Consider the following 18,639-nt stretch of genomic DNA (forward strand, 5'->3'; position numbering starts at 1 on the left):
TTTAGCTGTGGGGAAATGTTAGCAAGTTTAGCTGTGGGGAAATGTTAGCAAGTTTAGCTGTGGGGAAATGTTAGCAAGTTTAGCTGTGGGGAAATGTTAGCAAGTTTAGCTGTGGGGAAATGTTAGCAAGCATCATGCTGTGTGGATGTTTTTCAGCGGATGGGACTGGGAGACTAGTCAGGATTGAGGCAAAGATGAACGGAATAAAGTACAGAGAGATCCTTGATGAAAACCTGCTCCAGAGCGGTCAGGACCTCAGACTGGGGTGAAGGTTCACCTTCCAAAAGGACAACGACACTAAACACACAGCCATGACAACTCAGGATTGTCTTCGGGACAAGTCTCTGAATGTCCTTGAGTGTCCCAGCCAGAGCCCGGGCTTGAACCCAATCAAGTATCTCTGGAGAGACCTGAAAATAGCTGTGCTGCAACACTCCTCAAACAACCTGACAGAGCCTGAGAGCATCTGCAGAGAAGAATGGGAGAAACTCCCCAAATACAGGCGTGCCAAGCTTGTAACATCATACCGAAGAAGAGTCAAGACTGTAATCGCTGCCAAAGGTGCTTCAACAAAGTACTGAGTAAAGGGTCTGAATACTTATGTAAATGTGATGTACGTTTTTGAAATATCAGCAAATATTTCAAAAACCTTTGTTAAAAATGTAATGTCTGTAGATAAAATACATTTAATCAATTTTAAAATAAAGCTGTAACCTAACAAGGAACCTTAGGAAAAAGGTCACGGGATCAGAGCCATTACTGCATGGAACGTCCTTCCATCTCATGTTGCTCAAATAAACAGCAAACCTGGTTTCAAAAAACAGATAAAGCAACACCTCACGGCACAACGCCTCTCCCCTATTGGACCTAGATAGTTTGTAATGATTGTTAGGGCCCAGTGTTATAGATACAAGCATGACAGCAGGTTACATGGTACACATACATATCAGTGGAAATGCCCCTTGCTTTGCTCACTGTGATAATACACTATAAACCTAGCAGAGAGCTGCCAAACACAGTGAGTCTGTAAGACACAGAATGAGGCAGGGATCATCTCTGCGCAGAAAGAAGTTTACATCCCAAATGGGACCCTATTCTCTACGTCTCCAAGTTTTAATTAGACGTTTTGATTGTTTATGTGTAAAATCACCAGGATTTTTATTTAGGAAATCAGTTCCCAAGAATCCCACTCATAAATATCTGGGGCGGCAGCGTAGCCTAGTGGTTAGAGCGTTGGACTAGGAACCGGAACCGGAAGGTCGCAAGTTCAAAACCCCGAGCTGTCAAGGTACAAATCTGTCGTCCTGAACAGGCAGTTAACCCACTGTTCCCAGGCCGTCATTGAAAATAAGAATGTGTTCTTAACTGACTTGCCCGGTTAAATAAAGGTAAAAAAAAAACAAATAGAGAGACATACAGTATATCTGACTGACTGCCTAGAGTCTGTCTTATGAAGCAACATTTGATTAATATAAATAAATAAAAATAAAAGCCACAGAGCTACAAATTAGTATATATACACTGCATTTGAGGAACAAAAAGAAAAAAAGTAATTCTGCTTTGAAAGTAGATAAACTTGTAAACTCACTTTTGAGAAAATGGCCTTTAAATGTTTTGGTACCTACTGGAGAACTCTTCTTTTTTTACACTCGTTCAGCATTGTTTACACCCTCTATCCCCCACCCAAACTGTCACGTTCATCGTAACGAGGCGCAGCGTGATTGGAATACATTCTACTTTTATTAAAACGAAGAACACTTATTAAACAAACTAAGAAAATGAACGTGAAGCTATAAACGACTAGTGCTGACATGCAACTACACATAGACAATAACCCACAAAACCAAAATGGAAATGGTAAGCTAAATAGGATCCCCAATCAGAGACACCGATAAACAGCTTCAACGGGTGCTGAGCGTTTGTAAATTCATCAGTTATTCTGCGCTCTGGCACACTCAGACGGGAGTGCTCTGAAATCGGACAGCCAGACTGAATTTACGAACACACCCGAAATGTTTGCATCGTGGAGTCTTTTGTTAAAGACATGTAGCTAGCTAAACAATGCACCATAATCACCACTCATGACGTTACTTTACAATGACGGCCTACACCAACCAAACCCAGACGACACTGGGACTCCCAATCACGGCAGGTTGTGATACAGGAATTGAACCAGGGTATGTAGTTACGCCTCTAGCACCGAGATGCAGTGCCTCAGACCGCTGGCGCCACTCGGGAGCCTGGTGAAATGTCTGTTTGTACATTAAGTGACTCAGTTAGAGGATTGTAAATCAGCGCTGTACAGTCGGATGGTAATGTGAAATCTTTATTGACTGTGACGGCAGGAACAATTTGGCATGGTAATTTGAGTATGAAATTACAGTAGACTATCCCTTAGTCCTGTAGGTAATCCTAATGATAGAGAACTACATACGTTTCAATTTTAGACAGACTTTAGTTGAACAAGCCAAGAAAACCAACCAACAAATCACCTCTAAAGCACATTTGAAATGAGAGTAAAAACACTTCCTTGTTGTGAACTATTAAATACAAATAGACAATACTACTTCAAATCTGTAAATCTGACAAAATAAATGTAAACAAAGTGTTCAGAAGCATATCAAGTACAAATGTATATTTAAAAATGTCTCACTAGAGCTTTTAAAACCTGATGTATACAATTTTTTTTACAATATTACTTCAAATCTGTAACTCGGCCACAACTGTAAAATAGGGTTAAGTAATGAAGTAGTATTGTACATTGAAAAGCACAAAGTCGAAATCCTAGATTAAAACCCAATGTTTCCCCGTGCCAGACTGTACCCCAGTTTGTTCTGGTTACCGATATAGGACATGAGACCCACGTAGGCCTCGATGAGCAGGGGCTGGTTCAGCACCAGGACCCCGTTGGCCTTGCCAGGGACGGGCATCTTTAGGTGGGCCTTCTGGGCTGACTCCATCAGCATCTCACGGAAACTCTGGATCTGAGAAAGGGAGGTAGAGAGAGAGGAGAGAGAGGAAGAGAGGAGGGAGAGAGAGGAGGAGGGAGAGATAGAGGAAGAGACAAAGGGAAGAGAGAGGTAGATATTTACATATTTTTAATTTATTTGAACAGACATATTATTATTTAAACATGATATTTAAAATTATTTAAACATTAATTTGAAAACCTAAACATATTTATTTAAAAATTAGATTAAACATTTTTTAATCAAACACATATATTTTACTATATTTATTAACACATATTTATTTATTTTTAAAACATATTTAAACATATTATTTTTTTAAACATTTATTACATTATTTAATTATATTAAACATTTATTTAAATATTAAACATTATTATTAAAACATTTATTATTATTTATTATTATTTAAACATTTTATTTTTATTTATATTTAAACATTATTAATTTAAACATTTATTATAATATATTTAAACATATTTTTTATTTAAACATTTAAACATATTTTTTACATATTTAATATTTATTAAACATATTTAATATTATTTAACATATTATTTAATTAAATTATTTAATATTTATATTACATATTTAAAACATATTATTTATTTTATTAAATTTATTTATATATGAAATATATTTTCAGCATATTTATTTAAACATATTTAATATATTTATTTACATATATTTTAAACACCATATTTAACATATATTTAAATTATTAAACATATTTTAAACATATATATTATTTAAAACATTTATTAAAAAATATTATTTATTAAACATTATTTATTTAAATGACATAACATATTTAAAATATTTAAATTAAAAATATTATTATTTAAATTATTTTTATTTAAATATATTTAGAGATGAGAGAAACATATTTAAACATATTTATTTAATTATTAAATGATTATTTAAAACACATATTTAATTATATGAACATATTTAAACAGATTATTTAAAACATATTTTTATATTGGAATTATTTATTTATTATTTATATTTATATTTTATTAAATGATATTTTATTTCAAACATATTTATACATAAATATATTTATTTATATATTTATTTATTTGACATATTTATTATTTTTAAATTTATTTTTTATTATTTAAATTATTATTACATTAGAGATAAAATATATTTATATGATATTGATGAATGAAATATTTTAAACATATTTATTTATTATTATTTACATAAATTTATTTATGATTATTATTTAAAAAGGGATATTTAAAATATTTAAACATATTTAAATTATTTAAAAAGAGATTGATTTATATAGAGATTTAAATAGAGATTATTTTTAAAAAATATTTAGGGAGATTTATTTAAAGAGATATTTAAAATATTTATTATTTATTAGAAAAAATTATTTAAAATATTATTTAGATGATTTACATAAATTATTTAGAGGATTATTTAAACATATTTTTTATTATTATTATTTAAACATATTTATTTAAACATATATTTAAACATATTTATTTATTTAAATGACATAAATTATTTAATATATTTTAATTTATTTAATTATTTATTTAAACATATTTATTTATTATTTTTTTAAATTAATTTATTATTTTAAACATATTTAAACATATTATTTATTATTTATTTAAACATATTTAAATTATTTTGAAATATTTTATTTAAATATTAAAACATATTATTTATTTATATTTAAAACATATTTATTAAATTATATTTATTTATTTATTGATTTATTTATTATTAAATTATTTAAAACATATTTAATGATTTAAATATTTTTTTAAATATTTATTTATTATTATTTAAATTTATTTAAAATGATATTTAACATATTTTTAAATATTATTATTAAACATATTTTTTTTTTTATTATTTATTAGGAACATATTTAATTATTTAATTATTATGAATTTATTTAAAATATATTTAAAGATATTTATTTATATATATTTATTTATTATTATTATTTATTACATATATTAAATATTATTTATATTTTTAAACATATATATTTATTTTTTATTTAAACATATTTTATATTTATTTATATTTTATTATTTACATATTTATTATTTAATATTATTATTTTAACATATATTTAAACATATTTTTTATTTTTAAATTTATTTAAAATATTTATTTAAATATTTTTAAAATATTTATTATTATTTAATATATTTAAAAAATATTTAAATATTATTTATTAAACATTTATTTTTTAAAATATTATCAAACATATTTTTATTATATTTTTATTTAAATTTATTTAAACATATTTATTATTTACATATTTATTAAAATTTATATACATATTTATTTATTTATATATTATTTAAAAATATTTTTTTTATTTATTTAAACATATTTATTTTTAAACATATTTAAACATATTTATTATTATTTATTATATATTATTTATATTATTTATTTAAACATATTTAATATATTTATTTTACATTATGATAAAAATATTTAAACATATTTATTAAAACATATTATTAAACATATTTATTTACATATTTATTATTTAAACATATTTATTTATAAATATTTTTTAAACATATTATTTTATTAAATTTATATTTTAAAACATATTTATTATTAAACATTATTTTATTTAAAACATATTATTTATTAAAATATTTATTAAATATTTAAATTTAATATTTATTATTATTTAAAACATATTTTTTTATTAATTTACATTTTAAACATTTATTTAAATATTATTTAAACATATTAATTTTAAAACATATTTTTAAAAACATATTTTTAAAAATATTTTTAAAAAGGATATTTATTTTTTAAATATTTAAATATTTATTTATTATTAAATATTTATATTTATAAACATATTTATTATTTATTAAACATATTTATTTATTTATTATTTTTTAAACATATTTAACATTATTTAAACATATTTATTAAACATATTTAAACATATTTATTTATTAATTATTTAATATTATTTTTTTAAATATTTATTATTTATTTTATTTATTATTTAACATATTTTTAAACATATTTATTATTATTTAAACATATTTATTATTTATTTTTATTTAAACATATTTATTTATTTATTATTTATTATATTTAAAATTATTTATTATTTTTATTAAAACATTTTTAATATTATTTAAACATATTTAAAATTATTTATTTATTATTTAAAAATATTTATTTTATTTTATTTATTTAAATGAATTAAACATATTATTTTTATTTATTTATATTATTTAAATTTATTTTTTTTTTATTATATTGAAACATATTTAAAAATTTATTATTTAAATTTTATTTACATATTTTTATTTAAATATATTTTTTAAAATATTTAAATTATTTAAATTATTTATATTATTTATTTTATTTTTTATTATAAATATTTATTTATAAATATTTAAATTTATATTTAATTATTTTTTAAAAACATTTTTATTATTTATTTTAAACATATTAAATATATTTAAACATATTTAAAATATATTTATTATTTATTTTGAAATTATTTATAACATTATTTATTTAGATATTTTTAAACATATTTATTTATTTTAAAAAAATATTATTTAATATAAGATATTACAAATATATTATTTTTAAACATATTTATTTAAAAATATTTATTATTTAAATACATATATTATTTATTTATATAATATATTTATTATATTAAACATATTATTTAAAAATTTTTATTAACATATTAAAATATTATTATGGAAACATTATTTTATTTATTTAAACATATTTAAAAAACATATTTACAAAACATATTTATATTTATTTATTTATTAAATATATTATTATTTATAAACATATTTATTAAAACATATTTATTAATATTTAACATAAATTTATTTAAACATATTTATTATTTATATTATTATTTAAACATATTTATTATTTTATATTTATTTAAATATTAATTTTTATATTTTTATTTTTTATATATTTACATATTTTATATATATTTAAACACATATTTATTTAATATATTTATTTTTACATATTTATTAAATATTTTATTATTTATTATGAAATTAAACATACATATTATTTTTATAACATAGAAACATATTTTATTTTAAACATTATTTTTAAATTAGGATAAATAAACATATTTAAAACATATAATATTATTTACAAAATTATTTATTTTTACACATTTAATATTTTTAAACATATTTATTTATATATTTAAAATATTATTTATTATTATTTAAAAGATTATTTAAAGATAGGATATATTATTTAAAATGAAACATATTTTTAAATATTAAAAATATTAAAGATATTTAAACATTTATTTTTACATATATTAGATATTTAAAAATATTTATTAACATATTATTTATTTATTTATTAAAAATATATTAAACATATTTTTATTATTTATTTAAACATATTTATTTATATATTAAAAACATATTTATTTATTTTTATTATTAAATTTAGGAAATACATATTTTATTAAACATAAAACATTATTTTATATTATTTTAAACATATATTTAAATATTTAAAAATATTTTAAACATATTATTTTTATTTATGATATTATTTATTTATATTTAAACATATTTATTATATTTATTAAATTATTTATTTAAACATATTTTTAAAATTTTTTATTTATTTATTATTTATATTTATTTAAATTATTTTTTTAAACATATTATTAAAACATATTTATTATAAATATTTATTATAAAAAACATATTAAAACATATTTAAAACATTATTTATTATTATTTACATATTTAATATATTTATTATTTAAACATATTTATTTATTATTTAAAATATTATTTATTTTATTTAAAACATTATTTATTATTTAATTATTTACATATTTTAAAATATTATTTTTAAAATATTTTTAAAACATATTTTATTTATATATTTATTATTAAAACATATTTTTATTTTATTATTTAAACATAATATTATTATTTAAAACATATTTATTAAAACATATTTTTAAATTTATTAAAAAACATTATTTATTATTTAAATATTAAACATATTTAAATATTATTAAACATATTTATTTATTTTAAACATATTATTATTTAAACATATTTAAAATATTATTTATTATTTAAACATATTATTTATATTAATTATTTATTATTTTTATTATTTATTATTTACATTAAACATATTTTAATAATTATTTAAAAATATTTAGAAACATAAAACATTATTTAAAATATTTATTTATTTATTTAAACATATTTAAACATATTTATTTAAATTATATTTAAACATATTATTTAATATTTAAAATATTTATTATTTAATTATATTTTTATTTTAAAATATTTATTTTTTATATTTAAATTATTTATTTAAAATATTATTATTTAAAACATATTTATTTAAACATATTTATTTTATTTAATATATTTTTATTTTTAAACATATTTTATACATATTACATACATATTTTTATTTATATTTATTATTATTTATTTTTTATATTTTTAATATATTTTTATTTACATATTATTTATTATTTATTATTTTTTTAAAAAATATTTTTTAAAAACATATTTATTTATATTATTTATTTAATATTATTATTTATTATTTATTTTATTTAACATATTTATTTAAACATATTTATATTTATTTTTTTTTTATTATTTAAACATTATTTATTTATTATTAAATTACATATTTATTATTTTTAAAATTTATTTAAAAATATTTATTATTTATTATATTATATTTTTATTATTTTTATATTTATTTAAAACATATTTATTATTTATTATTTATATATTAGAAAACATACATATTTATATTTATTTATTAAAACATATTTATTTACATATTTTTTTAACATATTATTATTTATTTTTTAAACATATTTAAATATTTAAATTTATTTTTAAACATTTTTATTATATTTAAATTATTTATAAATATATTTAAAATTATTTATTTATTTATTTAAAATATTTATTTATTATTTAATTTATTAAAAATTTTTATTATTTATTTAAAAATACATTTTAAAACATATTTTATGAACATATTATTAAAATTATTTAAATTTATTTAAATAAACATAGGAATATTTATTTGAATTTATTTAAACATATTTAAAATTATATTAAAATTTATTTAAATTTATTATTTAAATTTATTTGAAACATATTTTATTTAATTATTAAACATATTTAAACATATTTTAAAATATTATTTATGAATATTTATTATTTAAATTATTTATTTATTTAGGATATTTATTTAAAAAATTATTTATTATTTAAAAAGATTATTTAATGAAAATATTTATTATTATTTATAAATATTTATTTATTTAATTTATTTATTTATTTTATATTTTTAAAAACATATTTAACATAATTTATTATTATTATTTTTAATATTTATTTATATTTTATTATTTTTTTTTAAAACATATTATTTATTTATTTATTTATTTAAAATATTATTTATATTTTATTTTAAAAATATTTTTTAAACATATATTTATGATATTTACATATTTTTATTTATTTAAACATATGATTATTTTTATATTTAAAATATTTATTATTTTATTATTGAAAAATATTTATTTATTTTATTTAAAATATTTATTATTTATTATATAAATATTTAAAGAACATTATTTATTTAAACATATTTAGATGAAAAATATTTATTTATTTTAAACATATTATTTTTAATATTAAATATTTGAAACATATTTATTATTTTTATATATTTATTAAAAGATGATTATTAAACATATATATTATTTAAAACAGAATATTTAAACATAAATTTTTAAACATATTATTTAAAATATTATTTATTTTTATTATTTTATTATTAAAAATTATTATTTATTTATATATTATTATATTAAATATTATGAACATTTATTTATATTTAAATTTAACATATTTAAATATTATTTATATTTAAACATATTTTATTTTAAACACATTATTTTTTATTTTATTTGAAAATTTATTTTTATATATAAAAACATATTTTTAAAATATTTTTATTATTTTAAATATTATTTATTTAATATTTATTGATATTTAAACATATTTATTTATTTAAACATACATTTTTTTATTTATTTAAATTTATTATTTAAACATATTATTTAAACATATTTTTTAAACATATTTACATATTTATTATTTAAACATTATTTATTTATTTAAATATATTATTTATTTATATTTATTTATATTTATTAAACATATTTATTTACATATTTATTTAAATATATTTAAATTTATTTATTATTTTATTTATTTATTTATTTATTTATTATTATTTATTATATTATTAAACATTATTTATTATTTATTTATTATTATTTATTATTATTTTAAACATATTTATTTAAAACATGATTTATTATGAGACATATTTTAAACATATTTATTTATTTAAAATATTTATTTTTATTATAAAAATTTATTATTTAAACATTAAAACAAACATTATTATTTATTAAACATATTTAATTTATTATTTAAATATTTATTAAATATTTAAACATTTATTATTTTTTATTATTATTTAAACATATTTATTTATTATTTAAACATATTTAAATTTTAAAACATATTATTTTTATTATTTTTTAAATGACATATTAAATATTATTTATTTATTATTTATTTATTAAATGATATATTATTTTTAAATTATTTATTTATTTATTTAAACATTTATTTATTATATTTATTATTAAACATATTTATTATTATTTATTTATTATATTATTTACATTATTTTAAAACATATTTAAAAATTTATTTATATTTAAATATTTATTTATTTATTATTTATTTAAACATATTTATTTACAGATTTTATTTTAAACATATTTATTTTTTTTATTTAAAAATATTTATTATTTTAATATTTTATTTTTTAAAACATATTTATTTATTATTTATTTTAATGATTTATTATAGAATTATTATTTATTTTTTTAAAAAATTTAAACATATTATTTATTTATTTATATTATTTTTTAAACATATATTTTTATATAAAACATTATTATTTTTAAACATATTTATTATTTATATTAAATATTTATTTAGATTATTTTATTATTTAATTACATTAAATATTTATTATTTATTAAAATTATTAAAAATTATGACATTTTATTACATAAAGAAACATTTATTTTTAAATTTAGGGAAACATTATTTAAATATATTTTTTTAAAAATTATTTATTTATTTAAATTTAATTATTTATTTAATATTTTTTATTTAAACATATTTATTTTTACATTTAAACATATTTTTTTTATTTTTAAACATATTTAAACATAAACATATTTATTTATTTATTTTTAAACATATTATTATTTATTTAAAACATTTATTTATTTATGAAGATTAAAACATTTTTAAACATTATTTAAAATATTTATTTAAATTATATTTAAACATATTTATTTTTAAAATATTTATTTACATTTATTAAACATATTAAACATTTAGACATTTATTTTTAAACATTTATTATGAATATTTATTTATTTAAATATTTATTTAAATATTTTTATTATTTATTTATTATTATTATTTTAACATTATTATTATTTTATATTATGAACATTTAATATTTTTGAACATATTTGAAATATTTATTTACATTTAAAATATTTATTATTTAAACATATTTATTTATTATTTATTAAACAAATAGGAAGACATTTATTTATTACATTGAAATTTATTATTTTTATATTTTATTTAAATATGAATTTATTTTAAACATTTAATATTTAAATTTATTATTATTATTTATTTATTTATTAGACATTTTAAACATTTATTTATACATATTTAAACATATTTAATTTTTACATATTTTTAAACAGGGAAATGATTTGAAACATTATTTATTTAAAACATTAAAACATATTAACATATTATTTAAACATATTTATTTATACACATTTTTTATTATTATTTAACATATTAAATTAAAACATATTTATTTACATATTTATTTTTATTTATTTACATATTATTTTAATTTTTTACATTATTACATATTATTTAATTTTAAATATTTTTATTTAAATTATTTATTTAAAATACATTTAAACATATTTAAACATATTTATTTATTTATAACATATTATTTAAATATTAAAAACATTTTATTATTTTTACATTATTTTATTATTTAATGATACATATTTATATTTAATTTTTATTATAAAACATATTATAAGATAGGAAATTTTAAAGATTTTAAACATTTTAAACATTTACATATTTTTATACATATTATTTAAACATTATTTATTTAATTACATTATTTAAATTATTTTTTAAATTATTTTTTTTTAAACACATAGAAGATTTTTTAAACATTATAAAAACATTTTACTAGATTTTTTAAAATATTTAACATATTTATTTTTACCATTATTTTTTTATTTATTTAAACAGAGAAACATTTTTATTTAAACATTTTATAAAAGGAACATTTTTTATTATTTAAAACATTTATTTATTTAAACATATTATTTATTATTTATAACATATTTATTTGAACATGATTATATTTTTAAAAATACTATTTATTAAAGATATTATTTAAACATATTTATTTAATACATTATTATTTATTATTTATTTTAAAATATTATTTAAATTTATTTAAAACATTTATTTATTTAAAACATATTTATTTATTTATTTTAAACATATTTTAAAACATTTATTTATTTAATTAAAACAATATTTAAGATTTATTTATTTAGGGAAAACATATATTAAAACATTATTTAAATATTTAACATATTAAAACATTTATTTTTATTAAAATATTAAACATATTATTTATTACATATTTTTAAAACATTAAAACATATTTATTTAATTATTTATTTAAACATATTTATTTAATTTACATTTAAACATATTTATTTAAAATATTTTATTTAAACATATTTATTTAATATTTATTATTTATTTACATTAATATTATATATATTTAAACATATTTTATAATATTTATTATTAAAATGATATATTTAAACACATATTTTTTATTTAAAACATATTAAAATTATTTTTAGAAACATATTTATATTTATTAATAAAAACATATTTATATTTTATTATTTAAACATATTTTTACTTTATATATTTACACATATTATTATTTTTAAAATGAATTTATTTTTTTAAACATATTATTGCCAATTATATTATTATTTATATGAAACATATTTACATATTTATTATTTATTTTTATGAAATTATATTTATTGAAAATATTTTTAAAATATTTTATTAAAACATTTATTTTATTTAAACATATTTAACATTAAAAGACATTTATTTAGGAAAATATTTATTTAAATATTTTTAAATATTTATTTAAAATATTATTTATTTTAAAATTATATTTAATTTTTAAAACATTTAAATTTATTTATTTAATATTATTTACATATTATTTAAACACATTTATTTACTTATTATTTAAACATTTTATTTATTTATTTTTATTATATTTAAAATATTATTATTTATTATTATTTAACATATATTTTATTTAAACATATTATTTATTTATTTAAACATATATTTATTTAAACATTTATATCAACATATTTTTTTTTTAAAATATTTATTTAATATTATTTAAAACATATTTAAAACATATTTTTAATATTTATTTATTATTTATTTGAAATTATTATTTATTATATTTTATTTTATTTATTATTTTATTATTTAAACATTATTTATTATTTAAATTAATTTACATATATATTTTTTATATTATTATTTAAAACATATTTTTTTATTTACATATTTATTTCAATTTTTAATATTATTTACATATTTTTATTTAAACATATTTATTTTTTATTATTATTATTTAATTATTATTTAAATATTTATTATTTTAAACAGATTGAGATTATTTATTATTATTTAAACATATTATTTACATATTATTTATTATTTTTATTATTTAAACATATTATTTTTTATTAAAACACATTATTTATATTTATTTAAATATTATTTAATATTTATTTTTACATATTTATTTAAAACATATTTATTTACATATTTATAAACATATTTATTTACATATTTATTTAAACATATAGAGGAAAAAATGACATTTAAACATTATTATTTAAAAATTTTATTTATTATTTATTATAAAAACATATTTTTTAAACACATATTATTTTAAACATATTTATTATTTAAACATATTATCTATTTAACATGTATTATTTTTACTATTTTTATATTAAATATATTTACATATTTAAATGATGTATGTAACAAGAAAACATATTTATTTTTATTATATGTATGTATGTAACAGTGTCCAAAAGGAGGGAGGAGGCAGGGAAGATATGATTTACAGGACGCAAGACAGGGGCGGCAGGACGTAAGACGGCAGGACGGCAGGACGCAAGACGTAGGCGGCAGAACGCAAGACGGCAGGGGCAGGACGCAAGACGGCAGGGCGGCAGAAACGTAAGACGGCATGGCGGCAGATAGCAGGACGGCAGGACGCAAGACGGCAGGGCGGCAGGACGCAAGACGGCAGGGCGGCAGGACGCAAGACGGCAGGGCGGCAGGATGCAAGACGGCATGGCGGTAGGGAGGCAGGATTGGCAGGACGCAAGATGCAGGGCGGCAGGACGCAAGACTTGGCACAGGACGGCAGGACGCAAGACGGCAGAGGCAGGGCAGGACGCAAGACGGCAGGGCGGCAGGACGTAAGACGGCAGGGGCGGCAGGATACAGGACGCAGTAACAGGACGGCAGGACGCAAGACGGCAGGTATGGCAGGACGCAAGACGGTATGGCGGCAGGACGCAAGACGGCAGGACGCAAGACGGCAGGGCGGCAGGACGCAAGACGGCAGGGCGGCAGGAGGCAGGACTGCATGTGGCAGGACGCAAGACGATTACGGCGGCAGGACGGCAGGCAGCAAGATGCGATGTAGGACGTAAGACGGCAGGCGGCAGGACGTGCAAGACGGCAGGGTAGCAGCCTGCATGGAGGTAACCTGCAGGTATACAGGCGGCAGGATGTAAGACGGCAGGATGTAAGACGGTAGGGCGGCAGGATGCAAATGGCATGGTGGCAGGATGTAAGATGGTAGGGGTGTAAGATGGTAGGGTGGCAGGATGTAAGATGGTAGGGTGGCAGGATGGTACATATCACAAAACTCACCTCACAGAGAGCAGTGAACCTGTGGTCTATGTTCCTGACAGGGTGATAGGTAAAGGTGCTGAATGGGTAGTCTGTAGCGAACGGGTTCCACCGAGACGAGAACGAGGGTTCCCTTAGCCGGTCCCAGAACACACGCACACCCTCCCCTTCTCCTGAAAACACACAGAGGAACAGAATGACAGTCACACCCTCTCCTTCTCTCCTGAAAACACACAGAGGAACAGAATGAGAGTCACACTTCTCTCCTGAAAACACACAGAGGAACAGAATGAGAGTCACACCCTCTCCTGAAAACACACAGAGGAACAGAATGAGAGTCACACCCTCCCCTGAAAACACACAGAGGAACAGAATGAGAGTCACACCCTCTCCTGAAAAACACACAGAGGAACAGAATGAGAGTCACACTCTCCTGAAAAACACACAGAGGAACAGAATGAGAGTCACACCCTCTCCTGAAAACACACAGAGGAACAGAATGAGAGTCACACCCTCTCCTGAAAACACACAGAGGAACAGAATGAGAGTCACACCTCTCCTGAAAACACACAGAGGAACAGAATGAGAGTCACACCCTCTCCTGAAAACACACAGAGGAACAGAATGAGAGTCACACCTCTCCTGAAAACACACAGAGGAACAGAATGAGAGTCACACCTCTCCTGAAAACACACAGAGGAACAGAATGAGAGTCACACCTCTCCTGAAAACACACAGAGGAACAGAATGAGAGTCACACCCTCTCCTGAAAACACACAGAGGAACAGAATGAGAGTCACACCTCTCCTGAAAACACACAGAGGAACAGAATGAGAGTCACACCCTCTCCTGAAAACACACAGAGGAACAGAATGAGAGTCACACCTTCCTGAAAACACACAGAGGAACAGAATGAGAGTCACACTCTCCTCCTGAAAACACACAGAGGAACAGAATGAGAGTCACACCTCTCCTGAAAACACACAGAGGAACAGAATGAGAGTCACACCCTCTCCTGAAAACACACAGAGGAACAGAATGAGAGTCACACCCTCTGAAAACACACCTGAAACACACAGAGGAACAGAATGAGAGTCACACCTCTCCTGAAAACACACAGAGGAACAGAATGAGAGTCACACCTCTCCTGAAAACACACAGAGGAACAGAATGAGAGTCACACAGAGGAACCTCTCCCTGAAAACACACAGAGGAACAGAATGAGAGTCACACTCTCCTGAAAACACACAGAGGAACAGAATGAGAGTCACACCTCTCCTGAAAAAACACAGAGGAACAGAATGAGAGTCACACTCTCCTGAAAACACACAGAGGAACTGAAAACACACAGAGGAACAGAATGAGAGTCACACCCTCCCCTGAAAAACACACAGAGGAACAGAATGACAGTCACACCTGTATGTATCTCCTGAAAAACACACAGAGGAATGTAGAATGACAGTCACACTGTATGTATGTCCTGAAAACACACAGAGGAACAGAATGAGAGTCACACCTGTATGTATGTAACCTGTAAAACACACAGAGGAACAGAATGACAGTCACACCTGTCCCTGAAAACACACAGAGTGAGAGCCTTGAAGGAACAACAGAACCATTCAACACAAATAATCAACTAACAGTAAACTGCCGATGGAACCTGTATGTATGTAACCTGTATGTATGTAACCTGTATGTATGTAACCTGTATGTATGTAACCTGTATGTATGTAACCTGTATGTATGTAACCTGTATGTATGTAACCTGTATGTATGTAACCTGTATGTATGTAACCTGTATGTAACCTGTATGTATGTAACCTGTATGTATGTAACCTGTATGTATGTAACCTGTATGTATGTAACCTGTATGTATGTAACCTGTATGTATGTAACCTGTATGTATGTAATGTAACCTGTATGTATGTAACCTGTATGTATGTAACCTGTAATGTATGTAACCTGTATGTATGTAACCTGTATGTATGTAACCTGTATGTATGTAACCTGTATGTAACCTGTATGTATGTAACCTGTATGTATGTAACCTGTATGTATGTAACCTGTATGTATGTAACCTGTATGTATGTAACCTGTATGTATGTAATGTAACCTGTATGTATGTAACCTGTATGTATGTAACCTGTATGTATGTAACCTGTATGTATGTAACCTGTATGTATGTAACATGTATGTATGTAACCTGTATGTAACCTGTATGTAACCTGTATGTATGTAACATGTATGTATGTAACCTGTATGTAACCTGTATGTATGTAACCTGTATGTATGTAACCTGTATGTAACCTGTATGTATGTGACCTGTATGTAACCTGTATGTATGTAACCTGTATGTAACCTGTATGTATGTAACCTGTATGTATGTAACCTGTATGTAACCTGTATGTAATGTAACCTGTATGTATGTAACCTGTATGTATGTAACCTGTATGTATGTAACCTGTATGTATGTAACCTGTATGTAACCTGTATGTATGTAACCTGTATGTATGTAACCTGTATGTATGTAACCTGTATGTATGTAACCTGTATGTAACCTGTATGTATGTAACCTGTATGTATGTAACCTGTATGTATGTAACCTGTATGTAATGTAACCTGTATGTATGTAACCTGTATGTATGTAACCTGTATGTATGTAACCTGTATGTAACCTGTATGTATGTAACCTGTATGTATGTAACCTGTATGTATGTAACCTGTATGTAACCTGTAACCTGTATATGTATGTAACCTGTATGTATGTATGTATGTAACCTGTATGTATGTAACCTGTATGTAATGTATGTGTAACCTGTATGTAACCTGTATGTATGTAACCTGTATGTATGTAACCTGTATGTAACCTGTATGTAACCTGTATGTATGTAACCTGTATGTATGTAACATGTATGTATGTAACCTGTATGTATGTAACCTGTATGTATGTAACCTGTATGTATGTAACCTGTATGTATGTAACCTGTATGTAACCTGTATGTATGTAACCTGTATGTATGTAATGTATGTAACCTGTATGTATGTAACCTGTATGTATGTAACCTGTATGTATGTAACCTGTATGTATGTAACCTGTATGTATGTAACCTGTATGTATGTAACCTGTATGTATGTATGTAACCTGTATGTATGTAACCATGTACCTGTATGTATGTAAACCTGTATGTATGTAACCTGTATGTAATGTATGTAACCTGTATGTATGTAACCTGTATGTATGTAACCTGTATGTAACCTGTATGTATGTATGTAACCTGTATGTATGTAACTGTATGTATGTATGTATGTAACCTGTATGTATGTAACCTGTATGTATGTAACCTGTATGTAACCTGTATGTATGTAACCTGTATGTATGTAACCTGTATGTAACCTGGGTAACCTGTATGTAACCTGTATGTATGTAACCTGTATGTAAC

General features: G+C 20.5%; 1 protein-coding gene across 1 annotated transcript; it reads right to left on the reverse strand.

The window, feature by feature from the left end:
- Positions 1–2,312: 2,312 nt before the first annotated feature.
- LOC121843876 (tumor protein p63-regulated gene 1-like protein) lies at positions 2,313–16,578 on the reverse strand (the record flags this gene model as incomplete). The annotated part of the gene is made up of 12 exons (XM_042313738.1): positions 2,313–2,984; positions 15,221–15,372; positions 15,459–15,465; positions 15,586–15,591; positions 15,712–15,717; positions 15,837–15,841; positions 15,960–15,965; positions 16,085–16,088; positions 16,209–16,214; positions 16,301–16,346; positions 16,473–16,477; positions 16,573–16,578. Coding segments are annotated over 12 exons (444 nt in total), but the record flags the coding sequence as incomplete, so codon positions are not given.
- Between the last annotated feature and the right edge of the window lie 2,061 nt (positions 16,579–18,639).

Source organism: Oncorhynchus tshawytscha, unplaced genomic scaffold (genome assembly GCF_018296145.1).
Source record: "Oncorhynchus tshawytscha isolate Ot180627B unplaced genomic scaffold, Otsh_v2.0 Un_contig_15290_pilon_pilon, whole genome shotgun sequence".
NCBI lineage: Eukaryota > Metazoa > Chordata > Actinopteri > Salmoniformes > Salmonidae > Oncorhynchus > Oncorhynchus tshawytscha.